The sequence below is a fragment of the Leucoraja erinacea genome, unplaced genomic scaffold (assembly GCF_028641065.1).
Source record: "Leucoraja erinacea ecotype New England unplaced genomic scaffold, Leri_hhj_1 Leri_95S, whole genome shotgun sequence".
In the NCBI taxonomy this organism is placed as follows: domain Eukaryota; kingdom Metazoa; phylum Chordata; class Chondrichthyes; order Rajiformes; family Rajidae; genus Leucoraja; species Leucoraja erinaceus.
In genome coordinates this window covers 102,276-121,847 of record NW_026576905.1, presented here as the reverse complement: position 1 = coordinate 121,847, position 19,572 = coordinate 102,276, and the positions used below count along the sequence as shown (strand labels likewise).

At 45.1% G+C, this 19,572-nt stretch overlaps 1 protein-coding gene across 1 annotated transcript in view; it reads left to right on the top strand.

The window, feature by feature from the left end:
- The window catches only part of LOC129695146 (GRB10-interacting GYF protein 2-like), a 126,408-nt gene that overhangs the window by 72,815 nt on the left and 34,021 nt on the right, over positions 1–19,572 (top strand). The window contains exons 15-22 of the mRNA XM_055631912.1: positions 1,348–1,505; positions 2,802–2,967; positions 6,006–6,160; positions 11,538–11,635; positions 13,323–13,430; positions 17,994–18,094; positions 18,706–18,794; positions 19,202–19,336. Of these exons, the coding sequence (XP_055487887.1) occupies positions 1,348–1,505; positions 2,802–2,967; positions 6,006–6,160; positions 11,538–11,635; positions 13,323–13,430; positions 17,994–18,094; positions 18,706–18,794; positions 19,202–19,336 (1,010 nt within the window). The remainder of the gene's footprint in view (positions 1–1,347; positions 1,506–2,801; positions 2,968–6,005; positions 6,161–11,537; positions 11,636–13,322; positions 13,431–17,993; positions 18,095–18,705; positions 18,795–19,201; positions 19,337–19,572) is intronic.

Here is a 19,572-nt window from a genome sequence, read left to right as displayed (position 1 = left end):
ATTGCTATAACTAATACTTTGTGGATTACAAGGTGCTTTGAGACATTGAGAGATCACGGATATTATCCCTTGTAAAGCATAAGACTGCTCCTCTCTGGCATGGACAGAAGGCACTTTCCTATGCTACAAATAAGGCAGGGCTCCCAGAACCATTTAATCCAGAAGCATTCATGTCAAATTGTCTCAAAGCGCTTTACAGCCAATTTAATCTTTGAGAAGCAAAGTTACTAATGCAATGTCCTTGGGGTCTGGAGTGGGGCTCCAACTCAGAATGCTCTGACCAAGAAACAAAACATAGTGGATCTGCTGCCTGTAAAGTTTTAATGAAGGTGTTTTGTTTTAAATTTCTCAAAAAATAAACCAATTTTAGAATGTCTAAATCATTTAAAATAGATTTTCTTGCATGCTGCATTTTCTTGCATGCTGCATTGGAAGCTGCATTTTCTTGCATGCTGCATTGGCAAGCTGCATTTTCTTGCATGCTGCATTTTCTTGCATGCTGCACTAGAGAGGCTTTGCTTGTGTGGAAACAGTAAGAAATATCTTAGAATCATATTGATTTTGGAAACATTTTTAGCAACGTTTAAGAAACATTTTGATAGGTACATAGATAGAACAAGTTTCGAGGGATTTTGGCCAAATGCAGGCAAGTGGGATGAGTGTAGATAGGACATGTTGGCCAGTGTGGGCACGTTGGGCCGAAGGGCCTGTTTCCACGCTGTGAGACTCAATGACTCTTCTGTAGTGCCGGAGAAAGCCACTGCAACATTGCTTTTGTGCTGACACTTTCCTTGGAACAGACGAGATAGTCCCCTGTTCCGTACTTCATAGAAAGACACTTTCATTTGCGATTAATAACTAGTTATAGAGACTGGGAGCACATTGGCATTGCTGGTTAGCCACTACTTTTTTTGTTAGGATTGGGAGAGAGAACAAACCATGAATCGTAAGTAAAAGAGGGGCGTAAGGTCATGTGCAACAGGACTAGTTCAGTAGCTAAAAGCTTTCGGGTGTGGACTGTTTGTTAAGTCTAGTCTAATGAAGTGTCCAAGCCAGAAATGTGTTGACTCTCACTCTGATACTGTGTCGTTCCACGATTTGTTTAAACTTTTGGTCTCTGATTCACTTTTCCTTCAATTGGGATAATCCCCCCAACTTGGGGAAACAGAGGCTGAAATGCTGATTGTTAAGAGGGAATTTTGTGGTAAAACAGTCCAGGGCCACTCTTGTGGTGTGTTACTGAGGCAATGCTCGATGTTCTTGGCGTAATGGGCTGTATTTGGAGAGCTGTTTCGTTGGGGTGATCGTTGCAACTCTTGACTCTCAATTCCTTTCACTTCCATGCAGAAGCTGTGAATTTGGGCCAGCCTGCTCAGCTGAGTCCAGCCACGGTCTCAACCTTATCATCCTCTTCACCTTCCTCCTCTCCTCCATATCCTGGTACTGTTGCTGAATTCATCCCAGCGGATAACGATGACGATGAAGGGATGAAACGTTTCGAGCAGGTAGCAATGACCGGCTGCACACACTTGTATCCTGTGGGGAAAATTCCACGTATACAATTTTCAAACAAATGTTGTTGCACTTTGGGAAGTCAAATGTAAAGAGTAAATGGAAGGTTAATGATGGGACCCTCTACAGCATTGATGCACAGAGAGTTTTGGGGGCTATAGCTCCCTGAAAATGGTTTTGCAGGTTGATAGAATGGCAAAGAAGGCGTATGGTACGATTGCCTTCATTGGTTTGAACATTGAACATAAGAGTCGGGTAAACGCAGGGGGGAAAGATTTAATGGGAACCTGAGGGGTAACTTTTTTACACAAAAATGGGTGTATGTGTAGGATGGTGGGTGTATGGAACAAGCTGCCGGAGGAGGTAGTTTAGGCAACGTTTAAGAAACATTTAGACAAGTGCATGGGTAGGGTAGGTTTAGAGGGAAGGTACACAAAATTGCTGGAGAAACTCAGCGGTGCAGCAGCATCTAAGGAGCGAAGGAAATAGGCGACGTTTCGGCCCGAAACGTCGCCTATTTCCTTCGCTCCTTAGATGCTGCTGCACCCGCTGAGTTTCTCCAGCAATTTTGTGTACCTTCGATCTTCCAGCATCTGCAGTTCCTTCTTGAACACTAGGTTTAGAGGGACTTGGGCCTAAAGCAGGCAGGTGGGACTAGTTTAGATGGGGCATGTTAGTTGGCATGGGCAAGTTGGGTCGAAGGGCCTGTTTCCACGCTGTATGACTCCATGCCTCTAAGAGTCCTGAAAATCTGCAAGACTTTGGTTAGACTGCACTTGGAATATATTGCGTGCTGTCCTGGTCATATTCTTAAAATCATTTAAATTCGTGGCACAGGAAGTGGCCAATGGCTCAGATTCCATGCCAACCCATGAAAAGCTATCAACTTAATCCCCCTTTCCAGCTCTTGCTTTATAGTCGTGCAGGTAATGCCATGCCAAAATTGGTGCAGATTTTGGCATCATTAGGGCAACACAGTGGTGCAGCTGGTAGAGCTGCCGCCTCACAGCGCCAGAGACCCAGGTTCGATTCTGACCTCTGGTGCTGTCTCTGTCGTTTGCACATTCTCTTTCAGGCTTGGGTTTCTACCTAGTGGTATTTAGGTTAATTTTCCTCTGTAAATTGCCCCTTGTGTCTAATGCGTGGATGCGAAACTGCGATAACTTTGATCTAGTGCGACTGGATGGTTGATGGTTGGCATGGGCTCTGTGGGCCGAAGGGCCCGTTTCCAAGCTGTGTCTTTCAATGATTTGTATTTGTTTTTCTACGTTGCTCTTCCTCTTCTGCAGGAAGCTGAGAAAATGGTTGCATCGCTGCACGACAACACGCTGGACGATGAGCGGTTTGTTGAGATGATGCAGGACCAGAGGAGTCGAGCTGCTGCTGCTGCCTTGCCGCTCTCGCACGAGGCAGCTATGAAGTGGTTCTACAAAGATCCACAAGGAGAGATTCAGGGTAAGCAGCGTCCACAGTCGGGAATCTGCTTGCGTAAGTTAGAATTGGATGGACTTAAATGGAAGCAAAGATTTAACCACCCTTCTAAACTCCACAGAGTGTACAAGCCCAGCCGCTCCATTCTCTCAGCATATGACAGTCCCACCATCCCGGGAATTAACCTTGTAAACCTACACTGGGCTCCCACAATAGCAAGAATGTCCTTCCTCAAATTAGGGGACCAACACTGCACACAATACTCCAGGTGTGGTCTAACTAGGGCCCTATACAACTGCAGAAGGACCTCTTTGCTCCTATACTCAACTACTCTTGTTATGAAGGCCAACATGCCATTCGCTTTCTTCACTGCCTGCTGTACCTACATGCTTACTTATCATTGACTGATGAACAAGGACCCCCCACATCCTGTTGTACTTCCATTTTTCCCAACTTGACACCATTTAGATAGTAATCTGCCTTCCTGTTTTTGCTACCAAAATGGATAACCTCACATTTATCCACATTAAACTGCATCTGCCATAAATTGCACTCACCCAACCTGTCCAAGTCACCCTGCATTCTCCTCACTGCTATGACACTGCTGCCCAGCTTTGTGTCATCTGAAAAATTTGCTAACGTTACTTTGAATCCCTTCATCTAAATCATTGATGTATATTGTAAATAGCTGTGGTCCCAGCATCGAGCCTTGCGGTACCCCACTAGTCACTGCTGCTATTCTGAAAGGCACCAATTAATCCTCTTTGTTTCCTGTCTGCCAACCAATTTTCTATCCATATCAGCACTCTACCCCCAATACCAGGTGCCCTAATTTTGCCCACTAATCTCCTATGTGGGACCTTATCAAATGCTTTCTGAAACTCCAGGTACACTACATCCACTGGTGCTCCCTTGTCCATTTTCCTAGCAACATCCTCAAAAAATTCCAGAAGTAGTGTCCCGACCCGAAACATCGTCTATCCATGTTCTCCGGGGATTTTGCCTGACCCGCTGCGTTACTGCAGCACTTTGCGTCTTTTCCTGGAACTTAGGTGGTGAAGAACCAATTATTTCGGTTTTATATATGGTGAATTGTACACAACTATTTCCATGAGTTGACATGATCTGAAAAATTAGCGGTGCGTTTAGTTAGTCAATTGTCAATTGTGTGGTGGTGATTTTGAATTATTTTCCGCACGTATAATTTTGATAGAAAATCAATTAATTTTAAATGTTAATGCTGATTTTTGTTTGCCAAAGCTATTTAGGGAGATGGATGAAAATGTGTAAAGGGAGTTTGATTGCAGATCAGCCATGATGTGCCAAGTTTGATGTACTTGGTGATTTGTCTCCTGGTCCTGACACCTTTCTATGATTTTTAGGTGAACAAAAGGTGCAGGAGTAGGTCATCCAGCCCTTCGAGCCAGCGCTCAATGTGATCATGGCTGTACATAACTCTTACACATGACTTGCAGAGCAGATCATCTGCAATGCAATTTCCAGGCTTTGCTGAATGAGATGATATTGCCCAAAACAGTTGTAGCCTTATTACATTAGCCTCTGGGTGCTGACAAAATCGAATTGTTACATAACTCCAATCTCCCATTTGAGACCGAGAAATGAAATGAAAATCCGCAATATTCACTCCGTCCCATCCCTGAACTCAGTAGATGGGACACAAAAAAGCTGGAGTAACTCAGCGGGGCAGACAGCATCTGTGGAGAAAAGGAAGAGGTGACGTTTTAGGTCGAGGCCCTCCTTCAGACATATCTCAACCCGAATTGTCACCTATTCCTTTTCTCCAGAGATGATGTCTGACCCGCTGAGTTACTCTGCTTTTAGTATCTATCTTTGGATTAAACCAGCATCTGCAGTTCCTTCCTACCTAAACTCTGGATGCTGAGTGTTAAGTGGAAACACTCTGTTTTATTTTGGACAATGCTGGATGGTTCCTAACTTTTTTTCTACCCATTCACCAGCTTGTTTTTGGAAACATGCCTACACATCTTGAATGTTGTGTCTGAATTTTAAATTAAATGCCCAGCCCACAAAATAACAGGGCGCCATTCTTAAAATCATTTAAAATTTGTGGCACAGAATGTAATCGATGGCTCAGATTCCATGCCAACCCGTGCAAAGCTATCCAACTTAATTCCACGATCCAGCTCTTGGTTTGTAGTTGCGTTGGTCATGCCATGCCACAATTGGCACAGGTCATGGCATAATTAGGGCAGCACCATGGCACAGGTGGTAGAGCTGCTGCCTCACAGTGCCAGAGACCCAGGTTTGATTCTGACCACGGGTGCTGCCTGTGTATAGTCTGCACCATCTCCCATTTGTTTAGCAGGTACACCTGGATTATGCATGCATATGAGATGCAGGATAACCGTGAGGTCTGTGTATGTATGAGTTAATTGGCTCGGGTCTAGGGTCGCCCAATTATAGGAAGGATGTCAACAAAATAGAGAGAGTACAGAGGAGATTTACTAGAATGTTGCCTGGGTTTCAACAACTAAGTTACAGAGAGGGTTGAATAAGTTAGGTCTTTATTCTCTGGAGCGCAGAAGGTTAAGGGGGGACCTGATGGAGGTCTTTAAAATGATGAGAGGGATAGACAGAGTTGATGTGGACAAGCTTTTCCCTATGCGAATAGGGAAGATTCAAACGAGAGGACATGACTTCAGAATTAAGGGACAGAAGTTTAGGGGTAATATGAGGGGGAACTTCTGTACTCAGAGAGTGGTAGCGGTGTGGAATGAGCTTCCAGTGGAAGTGGTGGGGGCAGGTTCATTGCTATCATTTAAAAATAAATTGGATAGGCATATGGATGAGAAGGGAATGGAGGGTTATGGTATGAGTGCAGGCAGGTGGGACTAAGGGAAAAAAAGTTGTGTCGGCACGGACTTGTAGGGCCGAGATGGCCTGTTTCCGTGCTGTAATTGTTATATGGTTATATATGGATGTGGGAGGGAGGTATGGAAGGAGAAGCGGGTGTGATTTACTTGCATTTTACCACGGACTCAGAACCTGAAAAAATATTTCTCCATTGATTGCTTTTCAAGGCCCATTTACGACGCAAGAAATGGCTGACTGGTTCCAAGCTGGATATTTTCCCATGTCCCTGCTGGTCAAACGGGGCTGTGATGACTCTGAACTGATTTTGTGGGGAAGAGTGCATTTTGCTCCTGGTACTCAGATCCCTGAAATTTTGCGGCGGGTCAGAATGTGGAATGAGCTGGGTTGGAAGTGGTGGAGGCAGGTTTCTGGTATCATTAAAAAGAAAATTGGATAGGCATATGGATGAGAAGGGAATGGGAGGGTTTGTGGTATTTGCAGCCATGTGCTAAGGTGAAAAAAAGTGTCCGGCACGGTTTGTTGGGAATGTGATGTGGGGTTGTTGTGGGTTTTGTGGCCGAGATGTGGTGTGGGTGTGTGGTTTGGGGGTGGGGGTGTGCTGATTGTGTTTTTGTGGTGGTGGTGTTGGGTGATGGTGTGTGTGTGGTTGTGTGTGGTGGTTGTGTGTGTGGGTGTTTGCTTTTGTGTTGCTGGTTGGGAGGTGGGTATGGAATGGAGTGTGTGTATTGTGGGGTGGTGTGTGGGTGATTGTTGTACTTGTGTGTGTGTGGTGTGTGTGGGTGGTGCATTTTGTTGTGTGGGACTGGTGGTGAGGGGTGTGTGTGGTGGTGGGGATGTGGTGTGTGTTTGTGTGGGGGGTTGTTGTATTTCTCCATTGATTGCTTTGTGTGTGTTGTGTGTTGGTGGTGTGTGTGTGGTGGTGTGTGTGTGGTGTTGTGGGTGTGTGTGTGTGTTGTGTGTTTGTGTGTGTGGGTGTGTGTGGTGTGTGGGTGGAATTGTGTGCAAGTGGTGGATGGGTTGTGTTGGGTGTGTTGTTGTTTTGTGTGTGTTGTTGTTGTGTGTGGTGTGGTGTGTGTGTGTGTGTTGGTTGTGTGTGTTGTGTGTGGGTTTGTGTGTGCTTGTGTGTTTTCCCATGTGTGTGGGGTATGTTTTGTGGTGTGTGTTGTGTATTTTGTTGTGTGTGTGTGGGTGGGTTTGGTGTGTGTTGTGTGTGTGTTGTTTTTTGAATGGGTGTGTTGGTGTTGTTGGTGTGTGTGTGGTTGGTGCGTGTGTGTGTTTGGTGTGGGGCTGAGTGTTGGGATTGTTGTTTGGGTGGTTTTGTGTGTGTTGTGTGTGTTGGTGTGCGTCAGTGTTGTGTGTGTGTGTGTTGTGGTGGGTTTGTGGGTGGTGGTGTGTGTGTGTGGTGTGTGATGTGGTGTGTGGTGTGTGGTGTGTGTGGGATTGTGGTTGGTGTGGTGGGTGTGGTGTGTGGGTGTGGGGTTGTGTGTGTGGGTGTGTGGTGTGTGGTGTGTGTGGGTTTGTGTGTGGTGTGGTGTGTGTGTAGTGTGGTGTGTGTGGTGGTGTGTGTGTTTTGTTGTTGTGGGTGTCCTGGTTGTTGTGATGTTGTGGTTGGGTTGATGTTTTGTGTGTGACCTGTGTGTGTGTGATGTTGGGTGTGTGGTGTGAGTGTGTTGTGTGGTGATGTGGGGTGTGTTGTGTAGTGTGTGTGTGTGGTGTGTGGGGGGAGTGGGTTTGTGTGTGTAATGGGGTTGTTGGTGTGGTGTGTGTGTGTGTGGTGTTGGTGTGGGTTGACATTGTGTGGTGGTGTGTTGGGTTGGTGAGGGTGTTGGTGTGTGTTTGTGTGTTATGTGTGGTGTGTGTTGTGTGAGTGTGAGTTTGTGTGGTGGTGGGACCGGTTGTGGTTGTGTGGGGTTTGGGGTTGGTGTGTGTGTGTTGGTGTTATGTGTGGTGTTGGTGTTTTGTGTGTGTGTGGGGTTGATGTGTGGTTGGGGTTGGAGTGTTTGTGGGTGTGTTTGTGCTGTGTTTGTTTTTGGTTTTGTGTGGGGTGTGTGGGATGTGTGTGGTGTTGTGTGGATTTGTTGGTGTGGGTGGTTGTGTGTGGGTTTGTTGTGTGTTGGTTGGTGTTTGTTGGTGTGTGGTGGTGTTGTTGGTGTGGGGTGTGTGTGTGTGGTTTGTGTGTGTGATGTGTGGTGTTGTTTGTTGTTGTGTGTTTGGGGGTGTGTTGTTGCACGTGATTTTGTGGTGTGGGTGGGGTGTGTTGTGGTGATGTGGGTGTTGTGGTGTGTGTTGTGTGGTGTGTGGTGTGCGGTTGTGTGTTGTTGATGGTTGTGTGTTGTGGGTGTGTGTGGTCGGTGTGTGTGTGGGGTGTGTGAAGGTGCTGGTGTGTTGTGTAGATCCACATGGTTGTTGGGGTGTGGTGTCAAGTCAAGTCAAGTCAAGTCAAGTCAATGTGGGTGTGTGGTGTGTGTGTTTTAGTTTGTGTGGTGGGTGTGTGAGTGGGTTGGAGGTCACATACACATTGAGATGTGCAGTAAAATGAAAGTGGCAATGCTCGCGTTGAATTGAAACAACAAACAACCAAACAAATTATAAACACAATCATACACACATATTATTTGTTGGTAATAAATAATAGAAGGTGTGTTGTGTGTGGGTGGGTGGGGTCGTGTACAGTTTTTGTCCCCTGGTGAGTAAAAGGGTGGAAAGGTTTACAGTCCGAATGCCTCTGGTGAAGAAACTCCTTCTCAACCTCTCCGTTCTCACTGCGTGGCAACGGAGGCGTTTGCCTGACCGTAGCGGCTGGAACAGTCCGTTGCAGGGGTGGAAGAGGTCTCTCATGATTTTGTTTGCTCTGGAGTTGCACCTCCTGTTGTATAGTTCCTGCAGGGGGGTGAGTGAAGTTCCCATAGTGCGTTCGGCCGAACGCACTACTCTCTGCAGAGCCTTCTTGTCCTTGGCAGAGCAATTCCCGAACCAGATGGTAATGTTCCCGGACAAGATGCTTTCCACCGCCGCTGCGTAGAAGCACTGGAGGATCCTCGGAGACACTCTGAATTTCCTCAATTGCCTGAGGTGGTAAAGGCGCTGCCTTGCCTTACTCACCAGTGCTGAGGCGTGTGATGCCATCCCACACCTGAACATACAGTCGGGATATAGCCTTCAGATGTAGTCTGGATGCACGAGGCACGCCAGTTAGCAAGTCTTGTGCCTTCTGCATGCAAGGCTTCTCTTCATCTTTAAATATAGAAAAGTGGATACAAATGAAATGTTTTTTTTGGTTTGGTTAGTGCCAGTGAGTGCTGAACAAGAAGCCTTTTTTTGGGCATTTTCTAGTTATCATGCGATGTTTATTGCCAGTGAAGGAGGTGCACAGGGTAGCCCAACAGCACACCTGTGCTAAGGGAGCACAAGATGGTGGCTGAACTTAAGAAAAGTTGCTGTTAATCTGATGGTGCTTTTCTTTGAAGTGCTGGAGTACCTCAGTGGGACAGGCTGCATCTCTGGATAGAAGGAATGGGTGACGTTTTGGATCGACACTCCAGCATTTTGTGTCTATCTTTGGTGTAAACCAGCATCTGCAGTTCCTTCCTATACATGCTTTTGTTTGGATGGTTTGGGGGTGAAGATTGCCCCTTATTCGGCATATTTAATTGAAGGGAAAGTTCTTTAAAAAAAAATTTAAAAATTATATTACGTCTTTTACATCCCATCCAGACATCAAAGGTGACGTGATAAATGTCCAAAAAAGGTTCCTACTAATTGCTGCTTATTTTTGCCCACTTTCACTGCTGGGTATATCCAAAGGTACACAAAAATGGTGGCGAAACCCAGCGGGTGCAGCAGCATCTATGGAGCGAAGGAAATAGGCAATGCTTCGGGCCGAAACCCAAAGGAAATAGGCAACGTTTCGGGTTGAAACCCGAAGGGTTTCGGGCCGAAACGTTGCCTATTTCCTTCGCTCCATAGATGCTGCTGCACCCGCTGAGTTTCTCCAGCTTTTTTGTGGACATATATTTAAGTTGAGAGGGGAAAGATATAAGAGGAATCTGAGGGGCAACGTTTCGGGCCGAAACCCTTCCCCGCCCACCCCCGCCCCCGATCAGTCTGAAGAAGGGTTTCGGCCCGAAACGTTGCCTATTTCCTTCGCTCCATAGATGCTGCTGCACCCGCTGAGTTTCTCCAGCATTTTCGTCCACCTTCGATTTTCCAGCATCTGCAGTTCCTTCTTAAGCAAAGATCGTAGAGCTGAGCTGGGCCAGCGGGGAATGGATAACAGCACAGCAGGCGGTGGAGCTCACTCTTGCTTCAGCGCCAGTATCGTCCATTGGCCCCTTGAACTAGTACTGCCATTCAATAAGATCGCAACTGGTTCAACTTTTCCTGGTGCGTGCTCCCGGTTTTTCCCGCCGTCTCTCCACCTGCCCTCACCCCCCCACACCCCGGAATATCGGTCATTCAGAACGGAGGAGATCGGGGCAAATTGAATTATTTTGACGTCTTAGTTTATTTATTTTTCGAGCGTGTGAAATTCTGCCAGAGTTTCCTTGGCCTCTGCATTGATGCTTGTGGAGGCACTTGTGCAGCGAGCTGTCTTCCCGTGTGTGAATAAGTGGTTGACCCGTGCCATAGAAGAATGCCTGGTTCTTTCTCCATATCTATAGTGTCTATAGCACCCAATTCCCACATAATTATAGTTGCGTACAAAAGGTGTAGGAAGGAATGGAGATGCTGGTTTATACCAAAGATAAACATGCTGTTAAAACTCAGTGGGTCAGGCAGCATCTCTGGAGAAAAAGAATAGATGACCCAAAATGTCCTCTGTTCCATTTCCGCGATGACGCCTGTCCCACTGAGTTACTCCAGCATTTTGTGTCTATTTTAATTATAATTGCAACTTGTTTAATGCATTTTTCCCCATTAGGAATTTAAAGATAAGTTGTTTTGCCTGGAATCCACATCTTTAGTTTTTTAGTTTAGGGATACGGTGTGGATCCAAGCCCTTTAGCCCACCAAGTCTGTGCTGATCAACAATCACCCCTAGGTTAGTTTTATCCTACAAACCAGGGACAATTTACAGAAGCCAATTCAGCTACAAACCTGCACATCTACCTTTTCTTACCAGTCTGTCCCTTATTCTATAAATAACCAAGAGGGTGGACATGTAGAATTGTGATCTACATTCAACCCTATTGAAAATGTTATCGTGTCAGCATCTTGACGGTAACTTAAAATGTCAGCGTTTCCTCAGGCGAAAATTAAAAATGCCAGCCTTGTCTAATTTTATTAAAAGATTGATTTTATTCTAATTTTATTCAAAGAATGCGCATTGAACTGACCATAACTGGTGACTGGAATGAGCAGCAAATGTCAGTGGGTTTATACCTAGTTAACTTTAAAACTGATTGCCAAAGTCTTGTTCTCTCCCACATTAGGTTTCAGATTTGCTTGCACAATGACTGGGTGCAATTCCGATTAATTTATAAAAAGGATTTTTTTTTTTTTTTTTTAAAGTATAAACGAGTATTATTGTTTGCCACATTTTCATTTTATTTTTCTCCCTATCTGCATTTCACAGGTGTCTCGCCAGATTAACCAGTTCAAATATTTGTTCTCGTGGTTAAAACCTAAACATAAATGTGACCGAGCAGTCTATTTGCAGAATTGGTTTTACAGAGTACATGTTTATTTGAGAATAGGAGAGGTTGGATTTTCAAATGCAGTTTGTTTGGACTTGACAGGGCGATATGGACCAAGGGAGACTGAAAAAGCAGCGTGAGTTGGCAGCTGCCCTGTATCATCAGCTTCAGTACCAGCAGTTTCTACAGCTCATAAACAGGTAAGGAACAAGAACACTCGCATTCTATGAGATAGGAAACCTGGAGACCTGCAGTGTGTATTACCTTGCACCTCTCCCCTTGCCCCTCCCATGCAAAAAAATAAAAATTTGAACCAGCATGCGATGTCAACACATTGTCTAAACATGTTCCTTCCAATTCCAATCACCTAACGGAGGCAGCTGCTGTCTGAAGGTCGCTGGATGCACAGATGCCTGAGTTGTGTAGCCTGGGTGAATTGGTCTCTGCAATGCTGGGTTTGATTTAAAGATACAGTGTGGAAACCGACCCTTTGGCCCACTGACTCGGCACCAACCAGCGATCTGCTTGCACTCCCACGAGGGACATTTTACAATTTTTACCCAAGCCAATTAACCTGCCAAACGATTTGTCTTTGGAGCGGGGGATGAAACCGAGCTCTCGTAGAAACCCCACGCGGTCACGGGGACAACAATCAAACTCTGATCAGACAGCACCCGTAGTCAGGATTGAACCCGTGTCTTTGGTGCTGTGAGGCAACAAATCCACTGCTGCGCTTCAGGCAGGGTCCATCCGTCAGACATTATCGTCAATCTCCCTGGTGTACTGTGCCCGTTCCTCATGTGTCTCCAGCCACTCACTGGTGATATCCTGCTTATGGGACACACTGGATTGATGCCTGTCTTTATTAGGTCCACCATAAATATTTTCAGATTTCCTCTGCTTGTTTGACTCATCAACCATCCTTTGAAACGCCATCCTTTTTCTAGGTTATTGTGCACCTTGAATTGTAATAAATTGTGCTCTGTGGCATTTGGGGCTAATTCTTCTTGTGGAGAGTAGAGAAACTGTTACTCGTCAACCAAAAGAATCATAGCATGGAAACAGGTCCTTTGGTACAACCTGCCCACACCGACCAACTACACTAGTCCCAGGTACACAAAAAAGCTGGAGAAACTCAGCGGGTGCAGCAGCATCTATGGAGCGAAGGAAATAGGCAACGTTTCGGGCCGAAACCCTTCTTCAATCGGGGTTCTTAAACACTGGTCCCACATGGCTGCATTTGGCCCATATCCCTCCAAACCTGTCCTATCCATGTACCTGTCTAATTGCTTCTTAAACATTGCAGTAGTCCCTGCCTCAACTATCTCCTCTGGCAGCTTGTTCCATACATCCATCACCCAGTGTGTGAAAATGTTACCCCTCAGATTCCTATTAAATCTTTGCACCTTCATTTTAAACCTGATATGATCATGACTGATCATCCAACTCAGAACCTCTGGTTCTGAGTTGGAGGATCAGTCATGATCATATCGAATGGCGGTGCTAGCTCGAAGGGCCGAATGGCCTACTCCTGCACCTATTTTCTATGTTTCCATGTTCTCGATTCCCCTACTCTGGGCAGGAGATTCTATGTGTCTACCTGATCTATTCCTATCATGATTTTATACACCTCTGTAATATCACTCCTTATCCTCCTGTACTCCAAGGAATAGAGTCTCAGCCTGCTCAACCTCGACTTATAGCTCAGGCCCTCCAGTCCTGTCAACATCTGTGTAAATCTTCTCTGTACCCTGTCCAAAGACGTATAATTTTCTTGTGATCCAAAAAATGGCAGCAGGCGACAAGGATTGGAAGAATTGCTTCTTGTGCAGAAAAAAATGAATAACAATAGAAGACAAAATTGCAATGTGTCTCTTGTCTTTATAGTCGGCAACAGCTCTTACAGTGTGCACTGCAGCAGAAGGCAAACATGACACCCCAACAGCAGCAGCAACTTGTGCTGTTTCTTCAGCAGATCCAGAACCTCAAATCCAGGTAATGAAGTTAACTTTTAATGTCCTTCATTGAAAAATAAATACAATAGAACTGTCTTTTAAAAAAAAATTGAAATGTTAATAAAGTGCATTAATTGTAGTGAAAACAGTAGGCTGTCAGGAATTTGTTCTTCAACCAGTAATTGTGGGGGGGTAGGAGGGAGGGGGGGGGGGGGGGGGAGAGAGAAACGGAAGGTCAATAGAGGTGAGGGTTTTTTTGATTAGCATACGGTTGGACAAAGGCCTGAGTTGAAAAGACAAAAGGGTCGAGATATGGATAGATGAAGTGCAAATTGTAAAGGCAGACGGAGTAGAGGCGGAAGGGAGTGGAAAATGATTGAAGTTGAATGGCATGTGAGGTTTCTCGGTTGCAAGTTGGAAGGGATTAGTCAAGGTGGAGGATAGGATGGAATCGAGCTATTTGGAGATGAGTTCTGTAGGGCAGGAGGAAGTAGAAGCAATGGGTCTGCCTGGGCAGTCCGGTTTGTGAATTTTGAGAAGGAGATAGTACTGGTGGGGAACTGTAAGATTGGAGGCTGTGGAGGAGAGATCTTATCCCTCTAAACCTATCCTATCTATGTACCTGTCCATAACCTTTCATGTGGAAATTTGAAAGTGTTCAGGGAGGTCTTTAACCTAGATTTCTAAATTTATTTCTTATCCGTGGACCCTCCTTCAGATTTCTTTAGTGTCCGAAGAAGGGTCCCAACACAAAACGGTGCCTTTCCATGTCCTCCAAAGATGCTGCTTGATACACTGAGGGAGGAGGGGTGGCAGAGGGGGTTGTTTGTAGGTTAGTAGTTACCTAAAATTGGAGAAGTCAGTCAATTTTATTCGTCACATACACCCGAAGGTGTAGTGACATGAATTTGCCAGCAGCGATACAATTTAAAAAGAACATGCAATACACAATGAGATTTAACACAAACATCCACCACAGCATTCTTCACTGTGGTGGAAGGCACAAAGTTCAGTCAGACCTTCAGTCAGTTCACCCGTGGTCGGGGCCATGAACCCTCTGTAGTCGCCGCTGCGGACAGCCCGATCTATAGGCCCTCTCGTCGGGATGATTGAAACTCTGACGTCGGGACGGTCAAACACACTCTGCGGCTTGGAAGTACTGAATCGGCGCTTTCTTACCGGAGACCGCGCCCACACCGAATCCAATGTACATACCATTAGGTTGTAAACTATTTAAGTCGAATATGAGGGGATGTTCCTCTACATAGAAACATAGAAATTAGGTGCAGGAGTAGGCCATTCGGCCCTTCGAGCCTGCACCGCCATTCAATATGATCATGGCTGATCATCCAACTCAGTATCCCGTACCTGCCTTCTCTCCATACCCTCTGATCCCCTTAGCCACAAGGGCCACATCTAACTCCCTCTTAAATATAGCCAATGAACTGGCCTCGACTACCCTCTGCGGCAGAGAGTTCCAGTGATTCACCACTCTCTGTGTGAAAAAAGTTCTTCTCATCTCTGTTTTAAAGGATTTCCCCCTTATCCTTAAGCTGTGACCCCTTGTCCTGGACTTCCCCAACATCGGGAACAATCTTCCTGCATCTAGCCTGTCCAAGTTTTGTAAGTTTCTATAAGATCCCCTCTCAATCTCCTAAATTCTAGAGAGTATAAACCAAGTCTATCCAGTCTTTCTTCATAAGACAGTCCTGACATCGCAGGAATCAGTCTGGTGATCCTTCTCTGCACTCCCTCTATGGCAATAATGTCCTTCCTCAGATTTGGAGACCAAAACTGTACGCAATACTCCAGGTGTGGTCTCACCAAGACCCTGTACAACTGCAGTAGAACCTCCCTGCTCCTATACTCAAATCCTTTTGCTATGAAAGCTAACATACCATTGGCTTTCTTCACTGCCTGCTGCACCTGCATGCCTACTTTCAATGACTGGTGTACCATGACACCCAGGTCTCGCTGCATCTCCCCTTTTCCTAGTCGGCCACTAGTTTGTGTGTGACCTCCCTCTGGCAATGGAGAAGGCCAAGGACAGAAAGGTCAGAATGAAAAAGGAGAGTTAAAATGGTTCGCAGGAGATCCAATAATGTCACCTATCCATGTTCCCCAGAAATGCTACCTAACCTGCTGAATAACTCCACCACTTTATGTCTTCTGTTCTTGATGACTATCGAAAACTCATTTAAACTTTTTTTAACTGTTTAAAAACTTGAACTACCACTTTACTCCTTTGAATTTAGAAAGTTGGGGTGACCAAAAAAGGGAATCTGAGGTATATAGGATAACATTCCCACTGGTTTGAGAAGCTGGGAGTGGAATATGGCCTACATTTAGACCCTGTGCTTCAGAAGTGAAGTTAGGAAACTCTTCTCAACACAGAGGGCAGTACATTCTGTAACTGGTATTTTATGGTCGAAATGTTTGTTATTTTTGCTGCTTGACTTGCTGAATACTTCCAGCATTTTCAAACCACGAAGTAAAAAAAATATGGGAAAAGGTTGGGTGTATGGAATTGGCTAACGGGTCTTGAGCTGTACAGACAGCACCCGTAGTCTGGATCGAACCCGGGTCTCTGGCGCTGTAAGGCAGCAACTCTACCGCTGCGCCACCATGCTGCCTTCCTATGTCTGTTATATCAATGTAGAAAAGAGAACGAGTGGATGTGTAAGTCAATTGACTGCTCTACTGGGACAAACAGATAAAGATCAGACTTTGATCTTTTCCTGCCTGTGCCAGGAACAACAATTTCTACAAAGTCACGGCGCTCAAATTCCATTTTCCCAATTCTTGAAAAGCGTTCGTCCTTAGACAAGGATATTTAAGTATAAAGCAAACACCGAAATTCCCAAATAAAAACAAATTGAAACAGTCTCTTACTTCAGATCCCAACATTGTGGAGACCGCTTAGAATGATTCATTCATTTGGCGTTTGCTGTAGCTGCATCTGTAAACATTTTCATTCGTCATTGTTAAAGTACTTGAAGGTTGATTAATGATTGCTTAAGTTGAAACCAAGAACAACTGATCATCCTAATATTACTTTGATGTACTGCTCAGACATTTTTAATATTTGGCATCCATATTTTCATTTAAAGAGCCCATTAATTAGGCCAATCGAGGCTCTGCCAGCTCGCATAACAATCAAATTCTTCTCTATGTTTCTCTGTAGTAATAAAGTCCCACATTTCCATACCACCACTACCCTCTTCATTCTCCCACCCCCCTATTCTACCACTGACGCATCCTTGTATAATTTGCACTGACCATTCACTTGCCAACCTACACCTTGGAGCTAAACCGGAGCATCCAGGACAAAGTCACAGGGAGAACGTGCAAACTCCACAACGTGGCACTGCACATCCGGATTAAACCCAGATCGTTGGAACTGTGAGGCAGCAGCTCTACCAGAAGGATAATTTATAGATACAGCGCAGAAGACAGTTCCTGAGGCCCACTGATTCCCCGCCGACCAGCGATCCCTGTACACTAGCATTTTACATTTTCACCTAGCTAATTAGCCTACAAATCTGGACGTCTTTGGAGTGTTGGAGGAATCCGGGACGTCCCGGGAAAACCCAGGCAGGTTACAGGGAGAACGTACAAACTCCGTACAGACAGCACCCGCAGTCAGGATCGAACCCGGGTCTCTGGCGCTGTGAGACAGCAACTCTACTGCTGTGTCACCACGCCAGAAGTGGAATTGGTGCCATCTGGTAGAAGTCCACAATTCCTACTACAAAGGGAGCAGTTGTAAAGGGGAAGATGGGAGGCCAAATTGTTAAATGTCAGCTGCATTTGTGGAAGATTAAAAAAAAAAAAGTCCTCAGTTTGGTTAAGGTCGCATCAGCAATTGGCGAGAATATTTTTATTAATGATATGGACATGTAAACATACATATTAATCTAGTTGTAAGATTTTAAAGATTGTTCATGCCTGGGGCTAGTAAAAGAGAATTAGTGGGAAGTTTGCATTTTATTGCCGTGTGTACCGAGGTACAGTGAAAAGCTTTTTTTGCTTGCTAATCAGTCAGTGGAAAGACAATACATGATTACTATCAGCCACCCACAGAGTACAGATCCATCAGAGTAGAGATTTAAAAGAGTGGAGCGATTGTAATGCGTGATCAGCCATGATCATATTGAATGGCAGTGCAGGCTCGAAGGGCCGAATGGCCTACTTCTACACCTATTTTCTATGTTTCTATGTGATTGCAGAGCCACCTCTGTGACTAGCACACAGTCGCCAAGGTTGGGGGCCATCTTGGATCACAGGGATCTATTGTGCAAGTGTTTTAGTCTGCCAAACAGGTTGCCCATTTGCTGATTTGGGTGTCTACCTGAGGGGAATATGATCCCAGATTTTGGTTAATAATTTAAAAAAATTATCGTCTTCAGTTACTGAAATCATTCGCCCAGATTATTTAGTTTTCAGCTTCAGAACTGTTTGCAATAAACATTTTTCTACTCGGTTACTGTTTGTTACTTTTTAAAAAATTTATATATAGCGATTCCCCCCCCCCCCCTTCCTCCTTCAAAAAAAGAAAGTAGAAATCACTGAAGATCTTCCCCCACAACTTTTGTCCCACCAGGTGTGCAGAACAAAATTTGATTCCTCCTATCAACAGATCTGTGTCAGTTCCCGAAACTGGGTCCCTCTGGGACCTTCCATCCTCTGCTTCACAGCCCTCAGGTGAGAGGACCCGCTCTTGATGCTTAGTGCTTCAGGTAGCAATTGCTCCAGATTGCTGCAATCTCAACTGAAGAGAAGCAACATAATAAGTGACATGATAGACTGGTGTGGATGAGTGTCAATATGAGTATTATATGTATATTGGAGACATGTTGACAGGTTATGCCGTGATGCTTTGTAAAGTTCAGGCTTTCCCTCACGCTCTCCCTGTGTCTGGCATATAGTCTTTGTGTATAGGCAGCCCCCCCCCCCCCCCTATTAAAAGGGCTAATGATATAGTGTGTGTCTTTATATTTTATTTTCTGTGTTCAGTTGTAAATTCTATAATCCAAAATGGCTGTGCGTTATGGTTTCATTTGGAGGTCGTCACCATTTATCGAGTGGTCGACCACCACGGCAACATGGTCCACAAAGTCCCACCATGATCACGGTTCACAATGCATGCCAGCGAAGGAACCAGAGAGACACATTGTCACTACATGAGTCGCCCCCAAAAGCTTTCTCCCCCCACATGTTTTGTGTGTGTGTGTGTGTGTGTGCGTGTGTGTAACGTTGATCTGAATTCAATTGAAGATTTTCTTCCTCCACATCATGTGCATTTTCTGTTGTAGGCTGTGACGTGGGTAGTTTGTGGGATTCAGTATCTCAGGGTCCGCTAATGGAACAAATTCAAAAACTAGAGCGGGAGAAAGCTTCAAAAGTAAGACCTTTGTCTTTTATTGACCTCTTTTCAGAATGTTTCATAGCTGCATACTATACTGATGGTACATTTTCCAAATGGGATTCCAAGTGGGATCATTTCCCGAGGGATTTACAAACATCTCTACTTCGTCGAAGAGGCTTCAAGTTCCTCAAACTCCAGGGCTTGTTCCTTTTGAATTATTTAATCAGATTCCAAAGTCTTAAATGACGATTTTGTTCAGATAGAGCGAAAAGAATGCAGACCTTTCTCGGATTTTGGAGACGCAAAGAATCCATCAGTCTGTGTTCTGTTCCCTGCGATCTTTTGCTGGTTTGCAAAATGAAGCGGGGGGTGTGGGCTCGGGGAAATTGCGTAATGAGCAAAGATGCATGCAGCCTCTGGTGATTGCTTGTTTGTTCGCCCAGTTAAAGCAGGAGCGAAGAGATGTGGAGCTTAGGAACAAAAGGGAAGAAGATGACAGAAAGCGGCAGGATGAAATCCGGTGGCAGGAAGAGGAACGCAAGCGTAGAGACGAGGATGAGCTCACGAGGAGGAAACAGGTAAAATGTCCGTGTAGTTCACTGTCACCCACTCTGGGTCCCAAGAACTTAATGCTTGCGTTTTTTTTAAGAAAGAATCGTTTTGTTTAGAGCAGTGGTTCCCAACCTTGTTTTGGCCATGCCCCACCTAATCTATCTATCTATCTATCTATCTATCTATCTATTATCTATTATATATATAAAACTCAAATCAGTCCGGCTGCCGTCCGGCTGCATTTCTTCCTTTGATTCATTGC